This window comes from Phycodurus eques, chromosome 8, assembly GCF_024500275.1.
Source record: "Phycodurus eques isolate BA_2022a chromosome 8, UOR_Pequ_1.1, whole genome shotgun sequence".
NCBI classification, from domain to species: domain Eukaryota; kingdom Metazoa; phylum Chordata; class Actinopteri; order Syngnathiformes; family Syngnathidae; genus Phycodurus; species Phycodurus eques.
The window spans coordinates 5,624,714-5,648,897 of record NC_084532.1 but is presented as its reverse complement, the minus strand read 5'-3'; the positions used below and the strand labels follow the sequence as shown (position 1 = coordinate 5,648,897).

General features: G+C 41.5%; 2 protein-coding genes across 9 annotated transcripts in view; one reads left to right on the top strand and one right to left on the bottom strand.

The window, feature by feature from the left end:
* The window catches only part of bcar3 (BCAR3 adaptor protein, NSP family member), a 58,154-nt gene extending 46,479 nt beyond the window's left edge, over positions 1-11,675 (top strand). For 4 of the 5 annotated variants that reach the window (XM_061684749.1, XM_061684746.1, XM_061684750.1 and 1 more), the window contains 12 exons: positions 1,467-1,592; positions 1,977-2,093; positions 2,435-2,670; positions 2,808-2,908; positions 3,752-3,886; positions 4,040-4,249; positions 4,810-5,375; positions 5,919-6,034; positions 6,745-6,916; positions 8,387-8,498; positions 9,032-9,235; positions 9,453-11,675. In XM_061684749.1, coding sequence (XP_061540733.1) covers positions 1,467-1,592; positions 1,977-2,093; positions 2,435-2,670; positions 2,808-2,908; positions 3,752-3,886; positions 4,040-4,249; positions 4,810-5,375; positions 5,919-6,034; positions 6,745-6,916; positions 8,387-8,498; positions 9,032-9,235; positions 9,453-9,631 — 2,274 coding nt within the window. In that variant the 3' untranslated portion in view covers positions 9,632-11,675. The remainder of the gene's footprint in view (positions 1-1,466; positions 1,593-1,976; positions 2,094-2,434; positions 2,671-2,807; positions 2,909-3,751; positions 3,887-4,039; positions 4,250-4,809; positions 5,376-5,918; positions 6,035-6,744; positions 6,917-8,386; positions 8,499-9,031; positions 9,236-9,452) is intronic. The other variant, XM_061684747.1, reaches the window with a different exon arrangement.
* Positions 11,676-17,118: 5,443 nt separating this feature from the next.
* The window catches only part of fnbp1l (formin binding protein 1-like), a 42,896-nt gene continuing 35,830 nt past the window's right edge, over positions 17,119-24,184 (bottom strand). For 2 of the 4 annotated variants that reach the window (XM_061684752.1, XM_061684755.1), the window contains 7 exons: positions 23,540-23,710; positions 22,090-22,199; positions 21,608-21,740; positions 20,980-21,071; positions 20,404-20,579; positions 19,603-19,640; positions 17,119-18,318 (listed from right to left, as the gene is read on the bottom strand). In XM_061684752.1, coding sequence (XP_061540736.1) covers positions 18,178-18,318; positions 19,603-19,640; positions 20,404-20,579; positions 20,980-21,071; positions 21,608-21,740; positions 22,090-22,199; positions 23,540-23,710 — 861 coding nt within the window. In that variant the 3' untranslated portion in view covers positions 17,119-18,177. The remainder of the gene's footprint in view (positions 18,319-19,602; positions 19,641-20,403; positions 20,580-20,979; positions 21,072-21,607; positions 21,741-22,089; positions 22,200-23,539; positions 23,711-24,184) is intronic. The other 2 variants (XM_061684753.1, XM_061684754.1) reach the window with 2 other exon arrangements.

Here is a 24,184-nt window from a genome sequence, read left to right as displayed (position 1 = left end):
CTGTCTCTGTGACACTGAGTTTGGCTGTTAAAATCTAAAAGGGTTTTGTCTGCCATGTTATCTATTTTTATTATTGTTGTTATTGATTAATCATAGTCATTAATTTGAAGAAGAGATCCCTGTGTGGAAAGAAAAACAGAAATCCTAATCACAAGACCAGAGGTGTCTGACTTCATTGCGGGCCACTTACTGTAGCAGTTATGGTTGCCCGCAGGTGGCTGGTCATAATGATGAAACCAAATAAATGAATAATTTCTCGAAGGTTTGCCAAAAATCACAATTCGGTACATACCTTGGTTTTAAATTCACGCTTCAGCTCAACTTCAGTACAGCAAGGGGGGGGGGGGGGGGGGGGGGAATGAAAAACAAAAGATTAACTGTATGTTTAAAGTAAACAGGAACATCATCATCTTAAAGCTTTTCTTTTTGGGAAAGTGCAACATCAATAGTTCCTTTTAGGAAATGAAGGATGCAGACAAGTTGCCTTTGTACCGCACTAGTTTTATTTTACTTGTTAAACGTATACCTAGCCATGACATCTGCTAGCCAGAAGCTGAGCAGCACCATGTTTGTTTACAGACAAAGCGTGTATTCCAGAGTATGAAGCAGTTTCACATCTTGTCCCTTACCTATTACGTTTTGAGTGGGAAACCTAATAATAGCACCATCATAATACATAATTACCCATGCATTAGATGATTATAATCTTTATAATGGTTATGTAGTTTTTAACAGAAAGAAAGAAAGAGGGAAAGCTGTGGTAAGCTTTCGTGGGCCACATAAATGATGTGGATGTCTAAACCCTGTTTATAGCATAGACATAAAGATACTGTATGTGCAAAGTTTAAAAAGCCTAGATTCCTTTGTAAATGAAAAGAAACTATTATGAACATAAAGTGCAATAATTGCTGAAGTAATGATTTATCCATGTTCTGTTTGGGGCTATTATTTCAAAGAGGAATTGTACAGAATTTGTGAAATAGTGTGAATAATCATAAATGATACTTTTATATGGCGGTGGTACACTTATGCAGTCAATTTTAAATATATGTCAATCATATGGTCGTTGTAATGCTCAAAACGAAGAGGTTTAGGAGCCCTCACTATAAGAACTGCCCCTCTAAGTCGAACAAATGATCAAATAAAACGAAATTTGTATTTTTTATTTTTTTTTTTAAATTGAATTGACATGTTTTGTCTGTTACTGCTTGTTGCGGACAAATTTCTTGTTCACAGTAGTATATTTTGTCTGTTACTGTCAACCTTCATACGTACCTATGGCACGCCACGGTCATGCATGCTCAAAAAAATGGTGTGACCAAATTATGTGCCGGTGCGACCAACTGAAAAAGTTGGTTGCACCACTACTGCTGCTGCTACTAGTGCAAAGGTTAGTGTAGAGCCTTTCTTATGCTCCCATGTACCAATGTATATGTGAGTATGTGTGTATGTCTGCTTCGTCCTAGGTTGCTGAAAACTTCGTACAGCGAGATGGAGATTTCCTGATTCGTGATTCGTTGTCCAGTCCTGGAAGTTACGTTCTGACATGTCAATGGCGAAATACGGCCCAGCATTTTAAAATTAACAAAAAGGTAAGGCAAATTATTTTTTATTTATGAATGAAAATATGCTAACAATGATGGAACATGGGTACAGCACTTCATTTTTTTCCATTTGTTTTTTGTAATTTTCACATCTTTTCTTATTGCCTATTCACATATCGAAACAATTTTGAGGCAGGAACTTAGTTTTATTATTTTATTTTTCATATTGGATAAAACTGCACGCACCTTCAGTACGAGTACTTTCTTTGTGTTACTTTTTTTTTTTTTTTTTTTACATTTTCACTTTTTTCATTCATTTCATGAGTCAGTGGACCAAAAAAAATAGACCATTTTTGTTTTTACAGCTATTTTGTCCACAACAACGTAGTATAAAGTAAAATATTCCAAACTTTTTTACTATTTTTCCCCTAGGTTGTGATGTTGAACGAAGCCTATTCAAGGGTTGAGTATCGTGTGGAGCGAGAAGGTTTTGACAGTGTTCCCGCTCTAATAAGATATTATGTCGGGAACCGAAAACCTGTCTCTCAGGTGAGTTTTCAACATTACCTGCACCTGTTGGAAAAATAATAGTAAAACTTCGAAACGGGGGGAAAAAATTATCTAATAAATGAGTAAATATCTGCGATTGGCTGGCGACCAGTCCGGGGTGTAACCAAACATTTGCCCGAATTCATTCGGGATAGGCTCCAGCTCTGCCGTGACGCGAATGAGCACAAGGGGGACAGAAAATGGATGGATGGATGAATAAAATACATTTAAGAAATATTAGCATACCCCATTCTGTATTTATAAAATCTGACTATATTGATATATTTTTTGGGAATAATTATTACGCATCTGAAAGTTGATTTACTTCACTTATGTTCCAGGTGGTAGGCGCCATTATATTCCAGCCCATCAACCGCACGCTGCCATTGCGCTGCTTGGAACAGAAGTACGGACTGTCCGGTAACCATCGAGAGTCAGGACTGATCGAACAGGAACGGCGGCTTCAGAAGCGGCTAAGCCTCAACATTACCAACGGACAAATACAAGAGAACACACACAGCATACACGATGGCGCCCACTACCACAATAATGGCATGGGTAGAGGAAGCCAGCTCAGGTTGGTGGAGAGTGGATTATCGCCAAATGTGTGTCGGTGACACAGTGATGCATTGATTCTTCAGTCTTTATTTGCCAGTTATAATATCCACAGTCTGGCTGTGTGTTCATGATTATTTTATATTATAATTTTCTCAGGTTGAAGGATCGTTGCGGCAGTCAACCAGCAAGTCTAAATCAACTCCCAGAGAAGCGGCGGCCACTGAAAGCGCACCAATCAGAGAGCTTTCTACCACTTGGTAAGGAAAAAAAAATAATACATTTTATCATCTTGCACTTGAAACTATATGGTGCAAACAGAATCAGCGTTGAAAAAGGAATTTAGGTTATTGTTCACCCCATAGTTGTGTGGGTTTTCTGCGGATACTCCATCTTCCTCCGGCATTCCAAAAACATGCACGGAAAATTGATTGAAGTCGAAAGCAGGGGTGGGCAAACTTTTGTGCGCAGGAGTCACAATTGATTTTTCAAACTGATAGATTGGCTAGGTCACTCGTAGATGATGTAAAAATAAACATAGTTAAAACGTGTAAAAAACAATTGTCTTTTCAAAATTAAATAATAATCTCTTGCTACATCATGGATAATTTTACGCAAATTAACAAACAGGCTATTCATTTATCATCATCTTGATTTGATGAGTACTTTGAGTGTTTAGTGTCACTTTTCTGAAGAAGTATCGTGTGGAAGTCACGGGGCGAGAGCCGGGGTAAGAAAAGAGAACCAGCCAGAGACCAGTGCTTCTCACTGGCCGCAAGAGAGCAGATGTCAGCCCTGAAGTTGGATTTAGAAAAACAAGTGGCAAGGGGTATGAGGGGAGATAAAAAAAAAAAAAAAAAGAACTGTTGCTGCCCCCCCCCCCCCGCCTTCCCTCCTTGCGCTTGTCCACATGACTGGCTGCTTTCTGCTTCGGTTGTCCAGCACTGAAGGCGGTAGCTGTGTTAGCGAGCGAGCTTCCTTGCTTGAGAAAGGAGGCTTTTGACTTGTACTGGTTCTCATTATATTAAGCAGGTGTACCTCATGATGCGTCAGTTGAGTGGGTTTTCCCTCTGTAATAATGAACACTTATCTCCGACTTCCAGGATCCAGACCTCAGAACCACCAGCCCTCAGACCCCCTTCCCCTCAGCCCAAATGCCAAGTCTCCTGTGTATCGGACAGGCAGCGAGCCATTGCTGAGCCCGTCAGTCTCACGGCGGTTGGCAGAGCCACTAACAGGTCAGAGCATGACGAAGTCACAGAAGACTTTCTCGTATCAGCAAACGGTAGTTGATTCACTGCAAAGTAATGAGTGCCTTTTTAATGTTTTCCCGCTGACACTGCTTGCATATGAATAGGACATTCAATTCAAAATCTTTGAATTTCTTGCAGGTCAACCAATCCGGGGCTCTGACAGCCAGCTGTGTCCGAAACCTCCCCCCAAACCCAGCAAAGTTCCACTGACACGCTTGCCTCGCTTCCCCTGCCTTCAGCTCCCAGGTCCCCCCTCGAGCTCCACGCAGCCCACTTGCGCCAGCCTGTCTTTTCCCACCCTGGACTCCACATGTGAGGAAACACCTGTTTGTCCATGGAGGATGGGAGGTAATTCCCATGTGTATTCATTTTTACATTTTGTGTCAAGTTACACGCAGTGCTGCTTTGATTACACTCCAGTCATTTTGTCAACGCGAGCTATTTATTCTATGTCTTGTGTGACAACAGCTTAAACTGGTGGACTGAAAAGAATGGCTTCTTCCTCAAACAGGGATCCAAATCATCTCCGCCCTGACCTTATAGCATTTCAAAAATGTTGTCAAAACGAAAATGCATTTAAAAAAAGGCCTTCCGTGCAGCTGGCACAATAACCACAAATCGGATCTTTGGTAACATACAATAGAAGGAAAAGTAAAATGAATGCAAAGAGGAAAAGGGGGAATTATATACTGTATGTGGACTCACAAAAGGTAAGAATGCATTTTGAAAAATAAAAACACCTCTGTCCATTGGGGCACTGGTAGTATAGTGGGTCACATAGTTGACAAAAAGCCAAAACTCGTGCCGCTGCCGTGCCCCACTCAGTGGCGCATTTACAATCACTATGCGGTTGCTGTTGATGAGTCCAGGTGATATGTAAGGTAATAGATGTCATTGTCCCATCACAGGTCTGCCGATGAAGTGTATCCATGCAGACCTGCAACGCTCTTCCGGCTGTGCACTTCCACAGATTCAGTATCCCGACTCTGAGGCGATACCAGGACGAACTGAATGCCTGGCACCCGCTCCCGCAGACCTTAGGGCCTGCAGCCCGCTGGAACGGAATGACCCAAACCCTCCAAACTTTATCCCAGACAACCCCCATGAACTTGAGAAGCTGTCATGCAGCTATGTTGAGAGATTGAGGCGAGAGGGCGGAGACGGGGATGAGGTGGGAGGGCAGAGAGGACTGGACAGAAGCTCCTACCATCACGCCATTGAGGCGTTAGAAAACAGCAGCGAGGAAGAAGAGGAGGGCACGGGGAGGGAGGAGCAAGAGGACGAGAAGAGGAACGTGTTCCTAAGGCCGGTGGTGGAGACGGAGTCAGCGTTCCGGCCAACGGAGTTCAACTCTCGACTGCTACCCGCCGAAAATAAACCGCTGGAGATGTTGGTTTTGAAGAGAGCCAAGGAGCTGCTGCTGAGCCACAACCACCACAGTATAGCCAGACACCTGCTAATGGCCGACTGCCAGGTACACACACACACACACACATACTTACGTCACTATAACCTCATTCTAAGCTTGATCTTCAAACCGCGTCTCACAAACGGACCAACCAATGCCAACCAAAATGTCTTCACTTTTTCCACGAGGTCTCACGAGGTTGGTTTAGTGGCGCAGATGCAACGTGTTATTTTTTTTTTGCTAAACCACAACAAACCGTGCTACCTCAAAGGGGAGAGTCCAGGACGTTTATGCGTCGTCATGACCTACCGAAAAAAAACAACCTTCAGCTAAGATGACTAATTTGCATGCTTACTTTACTGCCTGATTTATTGGTTAAAAAAAAAAAAAAAAAAAAAAAGATAGGAGGTACAGAAAACAGATTGCCCAATGTTATTATAAAAGTAGCAGTTTAGTTTCCTTGAATGATCTTCCAGGAGCCCACAAAGCTATCACTAACTAATAAGCCACTCTAAGAAATACACCACTAAATAGAACGAAGGCAAAATAGAACGAAGGCAAATTACTTGCTGCTGGTACGTCGTTAAGCAGAGACGTCTTGCTGTCCAGGTGGCGAGGATACTCGGAGTGTCGTCTGAGCAGAGAGGTCAGATGGGCGTTGCTTCTGGCCTGGAGCTGATCACCTTGCCACATGGTCAACAGCTGAGGCTGGACCTGATGGAACGGTATGTATATCCAGACGAAATAATTTCCCCCCCAAACATGTTTTCATCTAAATAGCCATAGGATCAAGAATGACTTGGCCTGGTTGATTCATTTCACACTTGATGGGGTTTCACAGGCCCACACCGTGCCGCCTATCATTATCGTTTTTTTTTTTCTATGATTAAATTTGGTTTCTAATTTGAATTGAAAGGCAGGTCTTAAATTAGCAGTCTGATAAGGACTGGTACACACGTAAGGATTTTTCAAAGACCCCACACATGAAGACAACAAAATCAGGCATTCAACAGTTTTGTTCGTATTGTATGTGTGGTGTGCACCGATAAACTCAACACAGAGCACCACACACACACACACACACACATAAAGATCCTGATCCGCCGTCGATCTCGAAATCTCGCGTGATCGCACACAAGAATCACTTCTGGATATGCGCCAACGTTTCCCGAATGTTCCCGAAGGTTACCGGAGCTGGGGGCCTTTTAAAAACGGTGTTGTCCTTAAAAGAAATAAATAAATAAAAAAAGTGAGCTGACTGCTTTCAAACTCAGCCTCTCATTGGGCACGTTGAAGTTGAAGCTGAATGAAGGTTTGATTCATCGAGATTCTTTTCAGCACTCTGAAAATCGATGTTTTTCAAACATTGAAGGATAACAGTTCTATGACAAAGCAGCAGTCTAAATCCGGCTTTCCCCTTTCACGCCCCTTCTAGACACCACACTATGGCTATAGGCGTCGCCGTGGATATTCTGGGGTGCACGGGCAGCGTGGAGGAGCGCGCGTGCACTTTGAATCGCATTGTCCTGGTCGCGTTGGAGCTGAAGGACACTGTCGGTGACCTATTTGCGTTCACCGCCCTGATGAAAGCTCTGGAACTGCCCCAGGTAACGCACATTCGCCTCACCTTGTTTACTACATAGATCTAAGTAGAAGCAGAAGATGCGATGCCCAATAAAGTTCCTGGTTCAATTAGGATTGGTATTTATTTTTTATTTATTTTCTTCATCGTGCTGTTCACATTTCAACACCATTGCAAGGCTTCAAACAAGCTTCTCAGAGGGCACTGGAACAGAGTGTCATCAACAGGTCGCAAAAAGATACAAAGAGACTGGAAGAATAACAGAAAGGCACAGAAGTGGACATGTTTGGAAATGTATTGGTCATTTCATGGATCAATTGTGAATTTTGCCATTCTGCTCCGTGTTAGAGAACAGCAAGTTGTGCAAAAAGAACGGAAACATTCAGCTATGGCACATGTGCATTCAAAAGTGAACGTTGGTGGGCAGCCATTTTCAGGTCTTTCCAGAGATGCTCAATTGGGTTTAAGTCAAGGGTCTGGCTTCATGAACAGTCATGGAGGCGTTCTGAAGCCACTCCGTTATTTTAGCTCTGTGTTTAGGGTCATTGTCTTGTTGCAAGATGAACCTTCGGCCCAGTCTGAGATCCTGAGCACTCTGGAGAAGGTTTTCGTCCAGGATGTCCCTGTACTTGGCCGGATTCATCTTACCTTCAATTGCAACCCTTCGTCCTGCCCCTGCAGCTGAAAAACATCCCCACAGCATGATGCTGCCACCGCCATGCTTCACTGCTGGGACTGTATTGGACAGGTGATGAGCAGTGCCTGGTTTTCTCCACACATGCCGCTTAGAATTAAGGCCAAAAAGTTCTATCTTGGTCTCATCAGACCAGAGAATCTTATTTCTCACCATCTTGGAGTTCTTCAGGTGTTTTTTTTTGTTGTTTTTTTTAAGCAAACCTCATGTGGGCTTTCATGTGCCTTGCACTTGGCCAGATGTGCGCCTTGCCACAATTCTGTCTCTGAGCTCTTCAGGCACTTCCTTTGACCTCATGATCCTCATTTGCTCTGACATGCACTGTGAGCTTTAAGGTCTGATATAGACAGGTGTGTGGCTTTCCTAATCAACTCCAATCAGTATAATCAAACACAGCTGGACTCCAATGAAGGTGTAGAACCATCTCAAGGATGAGCAGAAGAAATGGACAGCACCCGAGTTCAATACATGAGTGTCACAGCAAAGGGTCTGAATACTTATGACTGTGTGATATTTCAGTTTTTCTTTTTTAATAAATTTTTTTTTTTTCTGTCAATATGGGCTTCTGTGTGTACATTTATGAGGAAAAAATGAACTTAAATGAACTTAGCAACTTCAATGAGTTTAGCAAATGGCTGCACTATAACAAAGACTGAAACAATTTAAGGGAGTCTGAATACTTTCCGTACCCACTGTACACGCACACACATATATGTATATCACAGTATTGACAAAGAAGACCCACATTTGACCGGAAGTTCCTGAACATTTACAAGCGGGTGCTTGTTGCGCGCTGTGCAGATCAGTCGTCTGGAGGAAACGTGGACGACTCTGAGGAGGAACTACACACAGACTGCAATCGGCTATGAGAAAACTCTCAAACCTTTCTACAAGAATCTCTACGAGGGAACAGGTACGCACCGGACAGCAAATGAAACAGAAAGCTGTTATTTAACTCCACAGCATATTCATATATTGCTCAATATAATGAGATCCAAATATGTACGCGGCAGTATTAACATTACATCTGGGAAGAAAACCCAAACAGTTTTTTTTTTTTTTTTTTGGGGTCAGGTTTTTTATTTATTTTTTTTACAGGAAACAACAACTATGACAGATTGCCCTAAAACAAAAACAAATATATATATATATATATATATATATATATATGTCAACTGCATTCACACTCGCCTATTGACAGTCTAGGTCAGGGGGCTGGCAAAGTATCGCTGACCACAAACAACCCACTCCGTTCTTTAACCCGGCCCAGCGAGCATTTCCATTAGTACCTGGAGGAAAAAAGCCCAGATTCGAATCACAAACCTAAAAACTGTAAGGAACATGTGCTAACCACCGTGTCACTGTGCTGTCCATATGCATTTTAGTCACTTAAATTGATCAAGGTGGTCTTAAAAAGTCTTTTTTTTTTTTTTAAACCGCCTTTAGCCTCCTGTCCTGCTGTGGTGTGCGTTCCCCTCCTGTTGCCTCTTCTCACCTTGCTGGAGCGTCCATCCGTCTCACCGGAGGGGGCGGAGCTGTGGGAGACCAGTGACCAGGGCTGTGACATCATGCTGCGTCACCTCGAGGCTGCACGCGACGTGGCACATCATGCACAACGCTACACTGAGAATGCAACGACAATCATGCATGGTAAAATAAATTAATTCATTCAAATGAGAATATATACGCTGCTCACAAAAAGTTTGGTACATTCCATATTAGTGAACTTTCAGTACGAACCTAAAATGCACTATGACCTTTACAGGTGAACTTAGTTTGACCTTCTACGACTCGTGTAACTGTGTGTTTTGTCAATGAATCCAGTGGATTTCCACGTATGTTACAAAATGTGCACGTATGTGTTCAGGTTTCCAGTGTGATGAAGACCTGCTGGAGGTGTTCAAGACGGACTTTCAGCTACGGCTGCTGTGGGGGAGTCGCGGCGCTTCGGTCAACCAATCGGATCGCTACAGCAAATTCCATCTCATCCTCAATGCCTTGTCAAGGAAGTTGGAGCCCCTACCCAAAATACACACTTTAATTTGACGTCCAATGGACAGCAACATACAGAATGTATAGGCCTACTGACTGCTTCACTTTAGCCGTGTAACCTGATATTACAAAGAAATATCAAGTAGTAACATGGTCGCACAAAAGGGAAGAGATACAACACTCATTAGCAAATAGGATAAGGGAGACTCTGGTCTGACCAGGGTCCATTCTTGTCTCTTTCTATACGTTTTTTTACAGGTCATTTTCATCTAATTTGATCAGTAACAGGAGACTCTTGTAAAAAGACAAATCATAATTTTGCCATTTTTTTGTGTGTCCCCAATGCTGAAACTGCCACACTTAGTCCTATTCTCCCAAAAAATATTGATCATTTAAAATGTTAGGCATTTATAGTTCAAGCAATCTTTATTGACAGCGAATGGCGGTGGCCCACTGAAATAACATTTGTTGCATGAGGGTAAAGGCATAACCAGCTTCATAGAAATTGTAGGAGTTGCACTTACAAGTGCATATGTGATCCTAACTACCCATTAAACCCATTATACTCTTTATCTTTATTCAAGTGAAATAACGGTAAAGACACGCAATAGTTCAGACACGTTCATAAATTCCTACATATTCATTGATATCTCAGAAATAACACCATTTACGTTGCTGTCTACCATTGTGCGAATGCTAAATGGCTGCCTCGTCCAGACACTTCAGTTTACAGATCCCTCTGGTTTAATGCCACAAAATAATTAGGCTCGCTCAAGTGGCGTTAACGGTAAAGACAGCTTCAGTGGAAAAGAAGGACCGTTTGTAAAAGAACCAACGAAAAAGGTACTCTGAAGACACCAAGTTGTATTCGTGTTAGTTGTCAAAAAAATCAAAAAATTTAACTAGCATCTTCTGAAACTTCATTTTGGGCATCTAACGGTAAAGACATTTTGGCATTAAAAGTTTAAAAAAAAACAAAAAAAAAACTTTTTTCTGAGAAACAATTTTGACCTTTTGATGGATAACAACTGGCATGAATTTAAATACTCATAACAGTATTTTTTTTTTTTCAAAAGGAAATTCACTGGCCCATGTCTTTGCCATTATTGATCAAATTATATGAAAATGACCTTTACATCTTGTGAGGAGCCCAGCATATCTACACTACATACAGCCAGACAATAACACAGACATAATATTCAAACACACTGACATATTCACTTTTAAAGGTTGTAAACTAAAACCTGGAAATACAAATTCATTGCCACTCAACGATGCAACGTACCGTTACTATAAAAAGGTATTTCAGCCAGATTGATCTTGTGGTAGCTATTGTGAGCATAATGAACTGTGCGAATGTTCATCATTTCCACTTTGAATGTCATGTATACGTTGTGTTTCACAAAATAGTTTTCCTTCCATCCCTTCAGAAATTTGTCGGAAGTAGCCAGATTAAGAAATGCTTTAACTCGATCAGCACTTGTGGGTTGTAAATTTACAAAGACGCTTGTGCGTGTTACCAGACAAGAGTTTTGAGTGCCACAGCCCCTTAAAGGCAGTATGATGAAAATGACGAAGAAACTTTTTGCACTTTTTTTGTTTTTTTTTAGAGAGCAGATAGATGTATGTGTATAAAGTCTATAGAAGTAACTAATTAAACCAGACAAATAGTTCTTCATTGCAGTCTCTTGACACAAAACCCCTAAAATATTCTCATATAAAAGTGGGCTACAGTGACCTTTTAGGCTGCTTAATAAGTTAAACTATGTCAAAAGTTCAAGTCAAAATGTCGAAAAAAATGTGTTTGTGTGTAAATGTAAAGATGCACACAAGTATTTTAATCTGTCACTGAAGTTGTACATATTGTGAAGCATTGACCCCTTTGTTTTGTATATAATGGAGGAAGAGGAAAAAATGTCAATGAACTTGAATGTCTATATTCTGAACTACTATGGTAAGTTCAATACATATGGTACATGTTCTGTGGAGTTTGTATTTGCATACATCACAGAAGTGCATAGGTTGGAAATGTTTGCTCCAAAAATAGTACATGAATTCTGCCTTTCCAAATCATCACAATTGATATGAAATAAAACAATCAAGGTGTATAAATAAGTAAGTAAGTGAATGAATATTTCAAAATAAGAAGCATACAATTTTGGCATTTACCATTAAGGAATTACAGTTATTTTTATGGGCTCTAAAGTATTTGTACAATGGACTCAGAAATGATCATTGGTAAGGCAGTGTCCTGATCGCAACCCAATCGAGCATGCTTTTTACTGACTGAAGACTGAAGTGAAGGCAGTAAGAAACACAACCCAGCAGCAAGGAAAGGTGGAAGGAATGCAGTATCTGCAGAATGTCTGAAGGTCCATTGGGCATTGACTGCAAATGATTTCCATCCAAGTCACAACTTGGTCCAAATATTGTGGAAGTCCTGAAAATGCAGCTACTCGTGCATAAAACCCGTGTCTGTAATCCCTAGATGGTAAGTACAACACGTAATAGCACAATCACATCTTTTGTTTCATTTCAAATCCATTGTGTCAGGTCATAAAAACTCATTATCCAAATACTTTTGTACACACTACTAATATCTGAAGAGTAAGATTTGGTCATTGGAGTTATTTTCTACATAACAGAGTTGAAACCAAAACTATTCATTGTTGCTCGCTTTATTTCAGCAATATTTTAGAAGTTGAAAACGGGCATTTAGTCCACCGAGTGTCTGACAACATTCAAAATGTAAAAGAAAAACAAGTGTGCATAAGAATATGGATTGGGTACTGCCATTGGTGACAACAACAAATACAACATGGTAAAAACACAGAGCATGATTAGGACATGACGACCTGCAAAAACACAGAGTAGTGTAGCTATGTGTTTTGATTACTGAGACTTTACTTTGAAGGGCGGTTTCATCAACACATTTTACAATCAAGAGGACAGGTATCTGTACACGAACATGATTTTTACAACGCCTGCAGGACAAACAGGATGAATACAATTCGAATAAAAGTAATGTCAAGAGGATCGTGAATGTTTTTACTGCATAGTAGCAGTAATTCACTAAGTAGTACAGTTTGTATGAGAACTTGGTTCAATTCAAAACAAATGTAGTAAACCTGATCTGCTTATATTTCCGCAATTAGTGCGATACTCCACAGTAACTACGTAGACCAGATGGTAAAGTGTATACTGTATTCAATTTAGAAGAGGGAAGAACAGCCTGTTTTCAGAAACGAAAAACAATTCATCACTGCCACAATTTGCAAGTGCGAATTTCTCGGGTTTTTTTAATTTTTTTTTTATTTTTAAAACAATCAAACAAATTGAAAGGATTATTATTCAACTTCCCTAATGTAGCTTCTGAGCATAACTCGTGACTAATAATTAAAGGACATCTTTCGGGGATATTTTTAAAATATAGTTTGCACATCGAAACGAGCAACTGGACGACTGAAAGTGAATTAATATTTGGTGTTATACAAAGAACATGATTAAGGAGCAGATGATAGAATTTCTTTTCAAAGCAATCACGCAAGCCATTAGAAGCCAGGAGACCAGTGGGTACTATTAATAAACAATAAGTGAGCAAGAATTAATATTGGATGGGATAATCATGTTAAAAGTCATGTAAAACTCTTACTAAACTGATACAGTAAGCAGCGTTACGAGGTGCCTCCGTCTCAAGATTTTTTTTTCCCCCACAATTACAACCCCAATTCTAATGAAGTTGGGACGTTGTGTTAAACATAAATAAAAACAGAATACAATGATTTGCAAATCATGTTTAACCTATCTTTAATTGAGACAATATATTTAATGTTCAAACTGATCAACATTCTTGTTTTTAGCAAATAATAATTAACTTAGACTTTTCCCTGAATTGTTCAGTCATTCACAAGCAAAGATGGGGCGAGGTTCACCTCTTTGTGAACAAGTGCGTGAGAAAATAGTCCAACAGTTTAAGGACAATGTTCTTCAATGTACAATTGCAAGGAATTTAGGGATTTCATCATCTACGGTCCATAATATCATCAAAAGGTTCAGAGAATCTGGAGAAATTACTGCATATAAGCGGCAAGGCCGAAAACCAACATTGAGTGCCCGTGCCCTTCGATCCCTCAGGCGGCACTGCATCAAAAACCGACATCAATGAGTGAAGGATATCACCACATGGGCTCAGGAAGACTTCAGAAAACCAATGTCAGTCAATACAGTTCAGCGCTACATCCGTAAGTGCAACTTGAAACTCCACTATGCAAAGTAAAAGCCATTTATCAACAACACCCAGAAACGCCGCCGGCTTCTCTGGGCCCGAGCTCATCTAAGATGGACTGATGCAAAGTGTTCTGTAGTCCGACGAGTCCACATTTCAAATTGATTTTGGAAATTGCGGACGTCGTGTCCTATGGGTCAAAGAGGAAAAGAACCATTGGGACTGTTATGGGCGCAAAGTTCAAAAGCCAGCATCTGTGATGGTATGGGGCTGTGTTAGTGCCAATGGCATGGGTAACTTACACATCTCTGAAGGCACCATTAATGCTGAAAGGTACATACAGGTTTTGGAGAAACATATGCTGCCATCCAAGCAACATCTTTTTCATGGACGCCCCTGCTTATTTCAGCAAGACAATGCCAAACCACATTCTGCACGTTACAACAGCTTGGCTTTGTAGTAAAAGAGTGTGGGTACTAGACTGTCCTGCCTGCAGTCCAGACCTGTCTCCTATTGAAAATGTGTGGCGCATTATGAAGCGTAAAATACGACAACGGAGACCCTGGACTGTTGCACAGCTGAAGCAGTACATCAAGCAAGAATGGGAAAGAACACCACCTACAAAGCTTCAACAATTTGTGTCCTCAGTTCCCAAACGTGTATTGAATGTCGTTAAAAGAAAAAGTGATGTAACACAGTGGTAAACATGACCCTGTCCCAGCTATTTTTGGAACGTGTTGCAACCATAAAATTCTAAGTTAATGATTATTTGCTAAAAACAATAAAGTTTATCAGTTTGAACATTACATATCATGTCTTTGCAGTGTGTTCAATTAAATATAGGTTGAACATAATTTGCAAATCATTGTATTCTGTTTTTATTTGTTTAATGCAACGTCCCAACTTCATTGGAATTGGGGTTGTACACTGAGAGTATGGAGTTTGGCAGATGTGAGTGTTACAAGACAAGGGAAGGGTCTAATTACAACTTAATCGGCATTGTTGCTTGAAGGTAATTAGGGGCCACAGTAAAAAAAATGGATATTTTGTCCTCTAAACTTTAGCGAAGGGACTTTTAAAAATCAACTGCTTTATAATTAATAAGACTGGGGGATGTTTAAGTAGCATTGATAGCATAATTTTGCACAATTCACAGTTTAAAAAAAAAAAAAAAAAAAGAAAAAAATCAAAAGACTGCGGCGTGGCCACATCTTATTATGATTAAATTAAGCAATATTATTAGTTTGTCCTAAAACAGCATCAGAGGGAAGATTGATTGCTGAGAACTAGTCAACTGAACTCCCGCAGTCACGTGATTATAAAACACCATAGAAGCATTTTTAAAACAACCGTGAGAAATTGATTGAGAAGGTGAAATCACGCAAAAGCTGTTTATGACAGTTGGTATAAAAAGAGTAGAAAAATCGAAGGAGATTTAAAAAATAATAATAATAATTCACCAGAGGTTTCATTTTGGTCAGCATTGCAACACGCATGTTCAACCCGCACTCGAGAGAGAATACAGATGATCACTGAATCATTCATTCTTTCAGTTGATCAAATGCAAACGCTGAAGTACTTCGGGGGCAAAGTGCATCGGTTTCTATTTCAAACCTCATTGTCTTCCGAAGAGGGTCAATTAATCAATCAATTAATCAATCCGTTGAACAAACCGAAACACAATCACCGTGGAAATACATTCAAACAGGACATAAAATGTGTTAATATGTACAAGTCATTTAATTAAAAACTAACACGTGCACTTGAACACCACACTTAGCTGGTAGGGATTAAAAAAATAAAAATTAAAAATGCTGTCGGTTCTTCTATTAAATGTGTGTACACATCAGTGACGCACGCACATTCCAAAGTAGAAATGATTAAACGGCAATGAAGATTCGGCTACGGGTCCCGCCAGGTGTGCGGTGGCAGCTGATGACGGGCTGATGGGAGATGTAGTCAGGGAGACGAGCAGACACCTGAGCCCCCACAGCAGATAACCCAGTAAGGTTTAAAGGCAGAATCTTGTGCAGAGACACTTGAGCTCCTCTTTTTGTTGATGGTATTCAAGGAGGAGCGGTCTTGCAGTTTGGTGGGGAATGTCGAGTGGCTACATCGGGGAAGGGGAGAGGAAGAAAAAGGACCCGAGGCAGGGTGGTAGATAGTCCTGCGATCGTCTTGAATTCAAACGCTGATGTTACCCAACCGCTGTTTGGGAGATGCGCACGCATAACTACACCTCATGCTGGACACATATCGTGACAGGAAGGCATTCAATGGACCGGTCATTCCACATGAGCACAGCGGATCATGTTATGGGAGACATTTAGAGCGTGTTAGGGACGTGCAACTTCATGTGGGTGGCACGTGAAGGCAGGCATGAGCAGCAGAGTGGCGCAGGCAGGCATCACCAATAGAGCACGCACGATGACAGAAGGGAGGAGTTCAAAAACAGTGCGGCACTCATATTGTTAGTGACAGCAAAGACTGAAATCTACAGGACCCCAAAAGAGACAAGAAGAACACATAACGTGGACCGGATACTAACACACGTGGAGGAGATCCTAAAGCATGTACACCGCACACTAACATGTGTGTACCAGATACTAACGTGTGCGCGTCAGATAGCAAAACGTGCGCACCAAATAGTAACGCGGGCGCACCAGACACGAGCACCTGTTCATGTGACACTCCACGTCCTTTCTTAAGCCTGCGATATATTAGTCTTATTTTCCTCATTTCCAGAATGGGGGAAAGGCTGCACGCGATTTAAATAATAATCAAATGTCTAAACCCAAGTAATTAGAATGAGCTTAAAACAGCAACCTCATCCAACTGGAGGGTGCAAACTGATTAGTGCAGGTGGTCTGTAAAAGGCATGAAAGGAATCTTCCTCAAAAAGGGAGATCGAGGAGCGATTCAGCCAGCCTGTATATTACACGCCTGAGAATTAAATGCTTGTGTCTTCACTTGCTGGACTTTTGCACGCAGCCCAATTAGAGAACACAGTCGTGCAATGCAAACTTTGAGCGGCTTCCCTTTGAGTTCGTAGGTTCACCGCTGAAAGGGGAACATGACAAACGTCCCCTACTGACCAGTGAAAGAAGACCACGCGAACTATGCACCCTTGACACCCCCCAACCCCAGTTAGTTTTTACCAAGTCCAGTGTTGCTGCCATTATTTGAAGGCATTGAATTTAGCTTGACTGCCATCTTCCATTTATGACCTCCCCTGTTCCTCTGTTAAAGAGCCTGGAAGGCTGTTATGGATGTGAGAGCATGCCGACATGCAAACTTGCCCTTCTCATGCCCTCGCTCTCTTTCTCACCCCCACCACCAAAAATCAGCAACCAGCGAGAGCCCTCCACCAGCCAATCAAACCACCTGGCCACCCTGCAGCCCTCAGGAACCTGCACAGTCATACAGAGGAGAGAGTCAGTTAATAAAACACAATCAGACAAGTATAGACACAAACACGGAGGGGAGGGACGCACGACGTCGCTACTGCATCTCAATCCTAATCATATCACACCGTACTGTCCTCTTCATTATAACTAGTTTTTAATGTGACAATGTTTCACTTCAACATCAGTTCACATGTCTTCAGTCACCCATATGTAGATTTGGAAGTAGCTGCATCCATATTTGGACATGTTGGGTGCGAAAACCCCTTGTTGGGAAGAAAGAGCCAATAGGATTTGTATGCACTGCAGACAGATTTTCCAGCTTCTGCTGTCATTTTCAATGAAACAAGGCAATACGGATTGGTGGGGGACAACAGAGAGCAGAGGGAATGACATCAAGCCCCAATAACAAATTGAAGACGTTGTTGTGACCACAAGACTGCAATTTAACCAAATCCGCTGAGATGGCACGGATAAAGCAAAAACGAATGCATTGCATGCGCGCACGCAAAGACCCGCGCAGCACAATCAGACGAACACTTCAAATGATGTGGTGAATTGAGATAGAATAAAAAATAAAAAAAAAAGATTTTTTTTTTTTGTTGCAATATAGCCATTTAGAAAAAGTCAAGATATAGAAACTTGCTGAAACCAAAACTAGATTGTTTCTAATATATTACACGAAACGTAATAAACACTTACTTTGATCGATAAGAAGCAATGTACAGTCTCTCACGTACAGTACGTATAAAATAAAAGTCTCTCAACAACAAACAGACACTCACCACTGCAGCATCGGCTGCACAGTTGGTGGAAGAGACGGGCAGAACAATGAGAGATGGGAGGAAAGAACAAAATAGAGGAACACATGACAACGTCCATGCAGTTGAACAGACGCGTTCTGCCTTTGTTCTCTGCCAACTCGTCGTGAATGCGCGTATGGCGAGAATGAAAAAAGGACAAATGGCGCGTCAGATATAGGTGACAGCACCTTTACAGTTCTTCTCCATGGTGATCTCCACATAAGTGGTGGGGACGTAGCCTTCTTCCCCGCTCTGCTTCCTCGCCCTCGTCCAGCCGTCACCTTTATCTTCCTCAATAATGTACAACACCTGCAGGCAAAGAGAACGCTGCAGGCTTACAGAACGGCTGTTTCAATAATGCAAACCAATGAAGTCACTTTTTTTCCCACTTTTGCCTTCTCTTATTAAATCATGATTTCACGTCGGAACTCAACAACTAGACTGGTGCGGATTGACGTGAACTCAATACGTATTGGGTACTTTATTTGTGAACCTACATTAGGCGAGGGACTATACAGTAATTTTTCCAAGCCAATTAATTAATAAAGATGACAATATATTGAAAACGGCTTTTAAGCATTGCGGTGCTGGCAAGTGAGACTTGCAGATGAAGTTTTATTGCGGCGAATAGCAGAAAGAATGCGGTAGCTGGCAAAGTCGCCAGGAAACTCCTTGCCGTGCCACGACAGGAAAGTCGTTAAGTCACGGTGCAACACACAGTCTTGGTTTCATGAAAAAAATAAAAAATAATAATAATAAATATATAAATAAACGGCCGCATACCAACTCGATGACGTATCACTAAGACACGCTTATAACAATGAGGGCAAAAGCGAAGGCAAGAAGAGAGAAACATTTAGCTCGTAAAACTATTTCCAAAAGGCTGTTGCAAAGCATGCTGGAAATTTGCATGGCTTTTTTTTAACTGACTCTCTCCTCTTTCACATTATTGAAAATCTCACTCGTTTTCTTCTCATTTGCTCACAATAATTGATGATACTATCCATCCACCTGGAGCCTGTCCCGAATGAAGACTTGATCACCCTGGAATGGTCGCCAGTCATTCACATTCACATTCAAGGACAATTTTGAGTCTTCAATTTAACTTTTTTTCCTGAATGTGTAATTCTCTAAATTGTCAATGTATTTCAATATGTCCCCCTTTTCATGGGTTAAAATTATTTATTACATCATTGTGGTTTGTGGTGTAGAACTGAACTCCATCATATTTTAACATTTTTGGCCTAGCAAGAGGCTACATAGGCCAGATTGATATATTTTTACCAAACCTTTCTTCAATGTAGGTCACCATTATTGTTTGCGTAGCAGCGCATTCTGGTCCTTGTCACGTTTAACCCGGTAGTTGTGGTCTGTAATTGGCGAGTCGACATCAGCTTGCCATTGTACAGCTACATCAGACACGCACAACTGTTTGACTGGATTCATCGAACGTAAGTGGTGAAAAATGTACACTTAGTACTTTATCCCATTTATTAAACCATAAAAAGATAGAGTAATAGGTAACCCGCTGCCTCCCCACTGAGCCACAGCATGAATCAAAATGGGAGAAGAAGAACAAAAAATCATAATCACCTCGTCTTCTGCCATGACGAGGGTTCCCTCATTCTGACCTAAGAGTGAGGAAAACAAACAAATATTTGGTAAAAGAGAAGCTCATCAAACAACACATAGTGACATTAAATTGGCCCATTATGGAAAATTCCCTTCCATCTTTTTGTTTGTGTGTACCTACGTTAAATGTCTTTGGGTGTTGAGAAAAGCACGATACAAATTTGATTTGTTATTACTACAATAGTACAGATGGTGGATTTCACCAAACCTAACTGTGCTGCAAGATCAGCCATACAAACGCCATTCTCATGTTGAGCTATGACTGTATTTCCCTTCTTTGTTTCCAACAATCGTAAAATTAGGCTTCATAGTAACACTATCGCTAGCAGCTTTTACTGTTACTTCACTGTAATGTGTGTGGCTGAGAGTGTGTTAGCCGAGGAGGCGTCCAGGAGGCATCCTAAACGGATGCCCGAGCCACCTCACTTGGCTCCTCTCAATGTGGAGGAGCAGGGGCTCGACTCTGAGCCCCTCCCGGATGACCGAGCTTCTCCCCCTGTCTCTAAGGGAGAGCCCGGACACCCCGCGGAGGAAACTCGTATCGGCCGCTTGTATCCGGGATCTTGTTCTTTCGGTCACGATCGACCGGTCAATCGAGAGCTTCGCCTTTCGGCTTAGCTCCTTCTTCACCACAACAGACCGATACAAAAGTCCGCATCAATGATCATGTCAAGCAAAAAATGATTTTGTCTCAGAAAGATTCAAAATAAAAGGTACTCATACTCAAGCAATAGACACTGCGTACAATGTATCTGACCTTACCGTCAAAAGAGTACAAAGCTTTGCAGTGTCCAATGACAGGTAGCGGGTCGTCGTCATCGAATTCATCATCAAAGTCGTGCGGGTCGGTGCTGGGCTGTCCCGGCTGCGGGGGACTGGAGTGCTGGTGAGGTGTGTGGTGCTCCTGACTGGTGTCTTCTGTATAACTTCCTTCAGGACTGCAGCAAGAGAAAGATTTGTGGCTGACTTTAGGATGGAACATTGACAGATAGGATTATTTCAAACTTCAATGACTGAATTTGGCTAGCAGGAGTCAATTCTTAATTAAATCTCAGGATTGAGAATCCAGGTTCATATCCATGCTGTTGTACGGATAATATCTGGTCATACATATAATAATAGCGTACCGGTAAATAAAATTGTATATATTACATTAAGCGGTGGCACGGTGGTTGACTGGTTAGCACATCTGCCTCACAGTTCTGAGGACCGGGGTTCAAATCCCGACCTCACCTGTGTGGAGTTTGCGCGTTCTCCCCGTGCCTGAGTGGGTTTTCTCTGGTAAATCCGGTTTCCTTCCACATCCCAAAAACATGCAATAATTGATCGAGGCGTTACCTCTCTCTGCCTTGGGGAGTGGGATGGTGGTTGTCGGCACTGTGCCTCCTGTCTCTGGAGGCCTGCTTTCCCTCCACCTCCGACAACCAAGCCTGTCAAAGGAGCAAGTGAGGGGATTTCAGGCACATTTTTGAGAGAACACTCACCAAACGCAACGTCTTTTTCAATTTTGGCCAGGAGAGAGCGCCATCAACACATCTAACCATACAAAGACATTTAGCTCAGGACAGCACAGTAGCATTAGTATGTCTGGCCTGACAATTCTGAGGCTCGAATCTCAGCTCAGGACTTTCTTTGTGGAGTTGTTTCACCCGTGCTTGTGTGGCTTTTCTCCAGGTAGTCTGTCTTCCTGTCACATTCCAAAAACTCACATGCTGGAATAACTCAAGCTTCTAAATTATCCATGGGTGTAAATGTTTTTTTTTTTTTAATTGTAATTGACCTGCAACCAGTCAAGAGTGTATCCCGCCCCTGCTCAAAGTCAGCCGGGAAAGGCTCCGACTCACCTTCGACCCGAATGGGAGTGAGTGCTACAGAAACTAGACAGATGGACCTTTAGCTCACGTTCTCATTTCAAGGTGATTAACCGAGAAATGTATTAACGTCACACGCCTTGTTCTTTTCTTACCTCATATTTGTGGATTTCAGAGCGGAGCTTTTCCATGTTGCATATGGTCTCTGATATTTTTGGCTGCAGGCTGTTGGGGTCGCCCATCGGTGGAGTCTTCTCATACACATCTTTCATTTTGTTCAGGGCATCCCTAGCAGAGGCAAAACAAAAGCAGGGTGGAGATGTAACAGACTAATAACGATGAACAGATAACACACACAAAGGTTAACACAACATAATCCACACATCTTTTTAAAAAAACAACTTCATGTTTTTATTAGTTTTGTGTCCAACCATTTAATTACAACAACGCCTGCAAGTGTCAGAGCACTTCACGACCTCACTAATTGTGTATCTATTAGTATATGTATCAGCAAGAAATAGCTGGAGTCACTCAGAATATATCCTAGGTTTAGGTAAATAGTTATATTTAATAGTTTGCATTAGACGTGAAACCCATTGTGCCACGTTGTTGTCGTGTGACGGAGTAAGTATCGTACCTCTGATCCATCTCTATTTGGAGCTTGCTGTTGAGTTCATCAATTTTCTGCTGCAACCTCTTCCTCCTCTGTTCGGGGGGTAAGTGGCTGAAATCCTCCAATGATGGAGCCTGGGGGGAAGTTAAAGCATGGCAAATGTAACTGCTTCTCTTAACGCATACATGAATAGTGACTCAACCCGACTGTTCTGGTTCCTTCACAAACAGGACCAGCATAACCCTCATAGGATTACTAAACTCTGTGTGTGTGTGTGTGTGTGTGTGTGCGCGTGTGTGTGCACGCGCTATTTTTTTGTTTGTTTGTTTTAGCACACTTTAATCTACTGAAGAAAACACTTGGCAGAAGGCAAACTATTCTAACTTGTACATGGGGGTTATTTTACTACAGGGTAGTAAAACAATTTGTTGGCTACAATTGGGACGTCTAAATGGTGATGATACATGCACTGAAACTTACATGACACAATATCTTCTCTCCACCACTGTAAATAGACACTTACCATCTTGACAGACCACTGCGATGTACACACATTACCAATTCCAGCAAAAGCAAGCAGACAACAGAGGATGTAGGTTAGTTGAATGAGGATGCCAAGTAGTTGATCAGTCAAAACCCAGTCAGCCAGAATGATGACTAATAGTTCATGATGAACATTTTATCCGGTGAATTACTTTTTGATTCATGTCTGTGGTAATAATTTGATTCACGTTATGATTTGTGTTCCTAAGTCTGTTGTGTACAATAGTTTCAAAAGTGGGGCGCAAAGCAGAATTACGGCAAAATGTTTACGGCACCGTGCTGAACATGAGATACGAGTCATTCGTGTGTGAAGTACTTCCGTGGCAAGTGTTTTCAACTGTTCAACTGAGAGCCACTTGACACAAATGACAAGAGGAAAAGTCAAACAAAGCTTTGTGGTTAGTGCTCTTTAGTACTTTACATTTGAAAAGGTGCTCTCAGCGGAACCACACAAACGCACCCCACTGCAAACTCTGCAAGACCAACCACAGCAAAGCACATCTGACATTAAGAGACATCAGCACTCCAACCAAAATGCCAAAACCTCTATAAAAAAAAAAAAAAAAAAAAAATCATCAAACCTCCGTTCTGTTGTGATTGTGGTAGAAATCTCGTTATTTCATAATTGGAGAAAAACAAAGACATGGCAGGGAATAGAAACCATACCAAAACAAAACAAAAAAATAATAAGTGAAGAAGGAAATAGAACAAGGTGTTTGCAAGTGTAATAAAATATTACAATTTTGAAACAGTCAATGCTTATAGCTGCAGCTTGTATCTTAGCAGCAATCTATTATGAAGTATCACTTTACAATTGAAAATTATTTTCATGACCTGCAGACATCCCGTCGGAAAAAAAACACAAAATCATCAAGGCGACATGATCTGCCTGTAAGAAACTTCAATGGCACAATTGTAATTCCTGTCTCACCCCTCTTCTCAGACCCTTCAAGTTCTGGGGAATTCTGGGTACTGTAGTCTTTATGTCAGACAGATACTGGTTCATTCGGTCAGAGCTGAACCGATTCGGAGGGAAAAATTGCGAAGAAGATCGTGGGCGGGAGGAGGAGGAAGGAGGTGGTGGAGGAGAAGAAGAAGGGGACTGACAGGGAGCGGGAAGAGAGCATAAAACCATAAGTCAGGATGGCACATTCTTTGGATGATGTCATTCTGCTGTAGTAAGCAGGCTTTCTTCTTTATGTGTTTGTCCGCTTTTTGTAACTTGTTCAGAATCTGTTTTGGGACTATCAGTCATGTTTTCAAAGGAGTGAGGTAAGTGCAATAAAGTAACGTGTAATCATAATGGACTTCCTGCGAGGCCGCTGATGCCTCAAACATACGCCAGAGATAATAATTAACCAACATTGCCCTCATGAAGAAGAAGGGCAAGGTCCACGAGCGTACCAACGATTTGAGATTTACGCTGGGCGAGTGACAAAAGCCTGGTAAGCTGTGAAATGTATGGTACACAAAATTGAACAGATTCAAATTACACAATTATGCACGAAAGTATGCAGGCTGGGAAATTAAAGTAGAACATGGATTTTGAAATTAACCCGCAGATAATAATTAACAT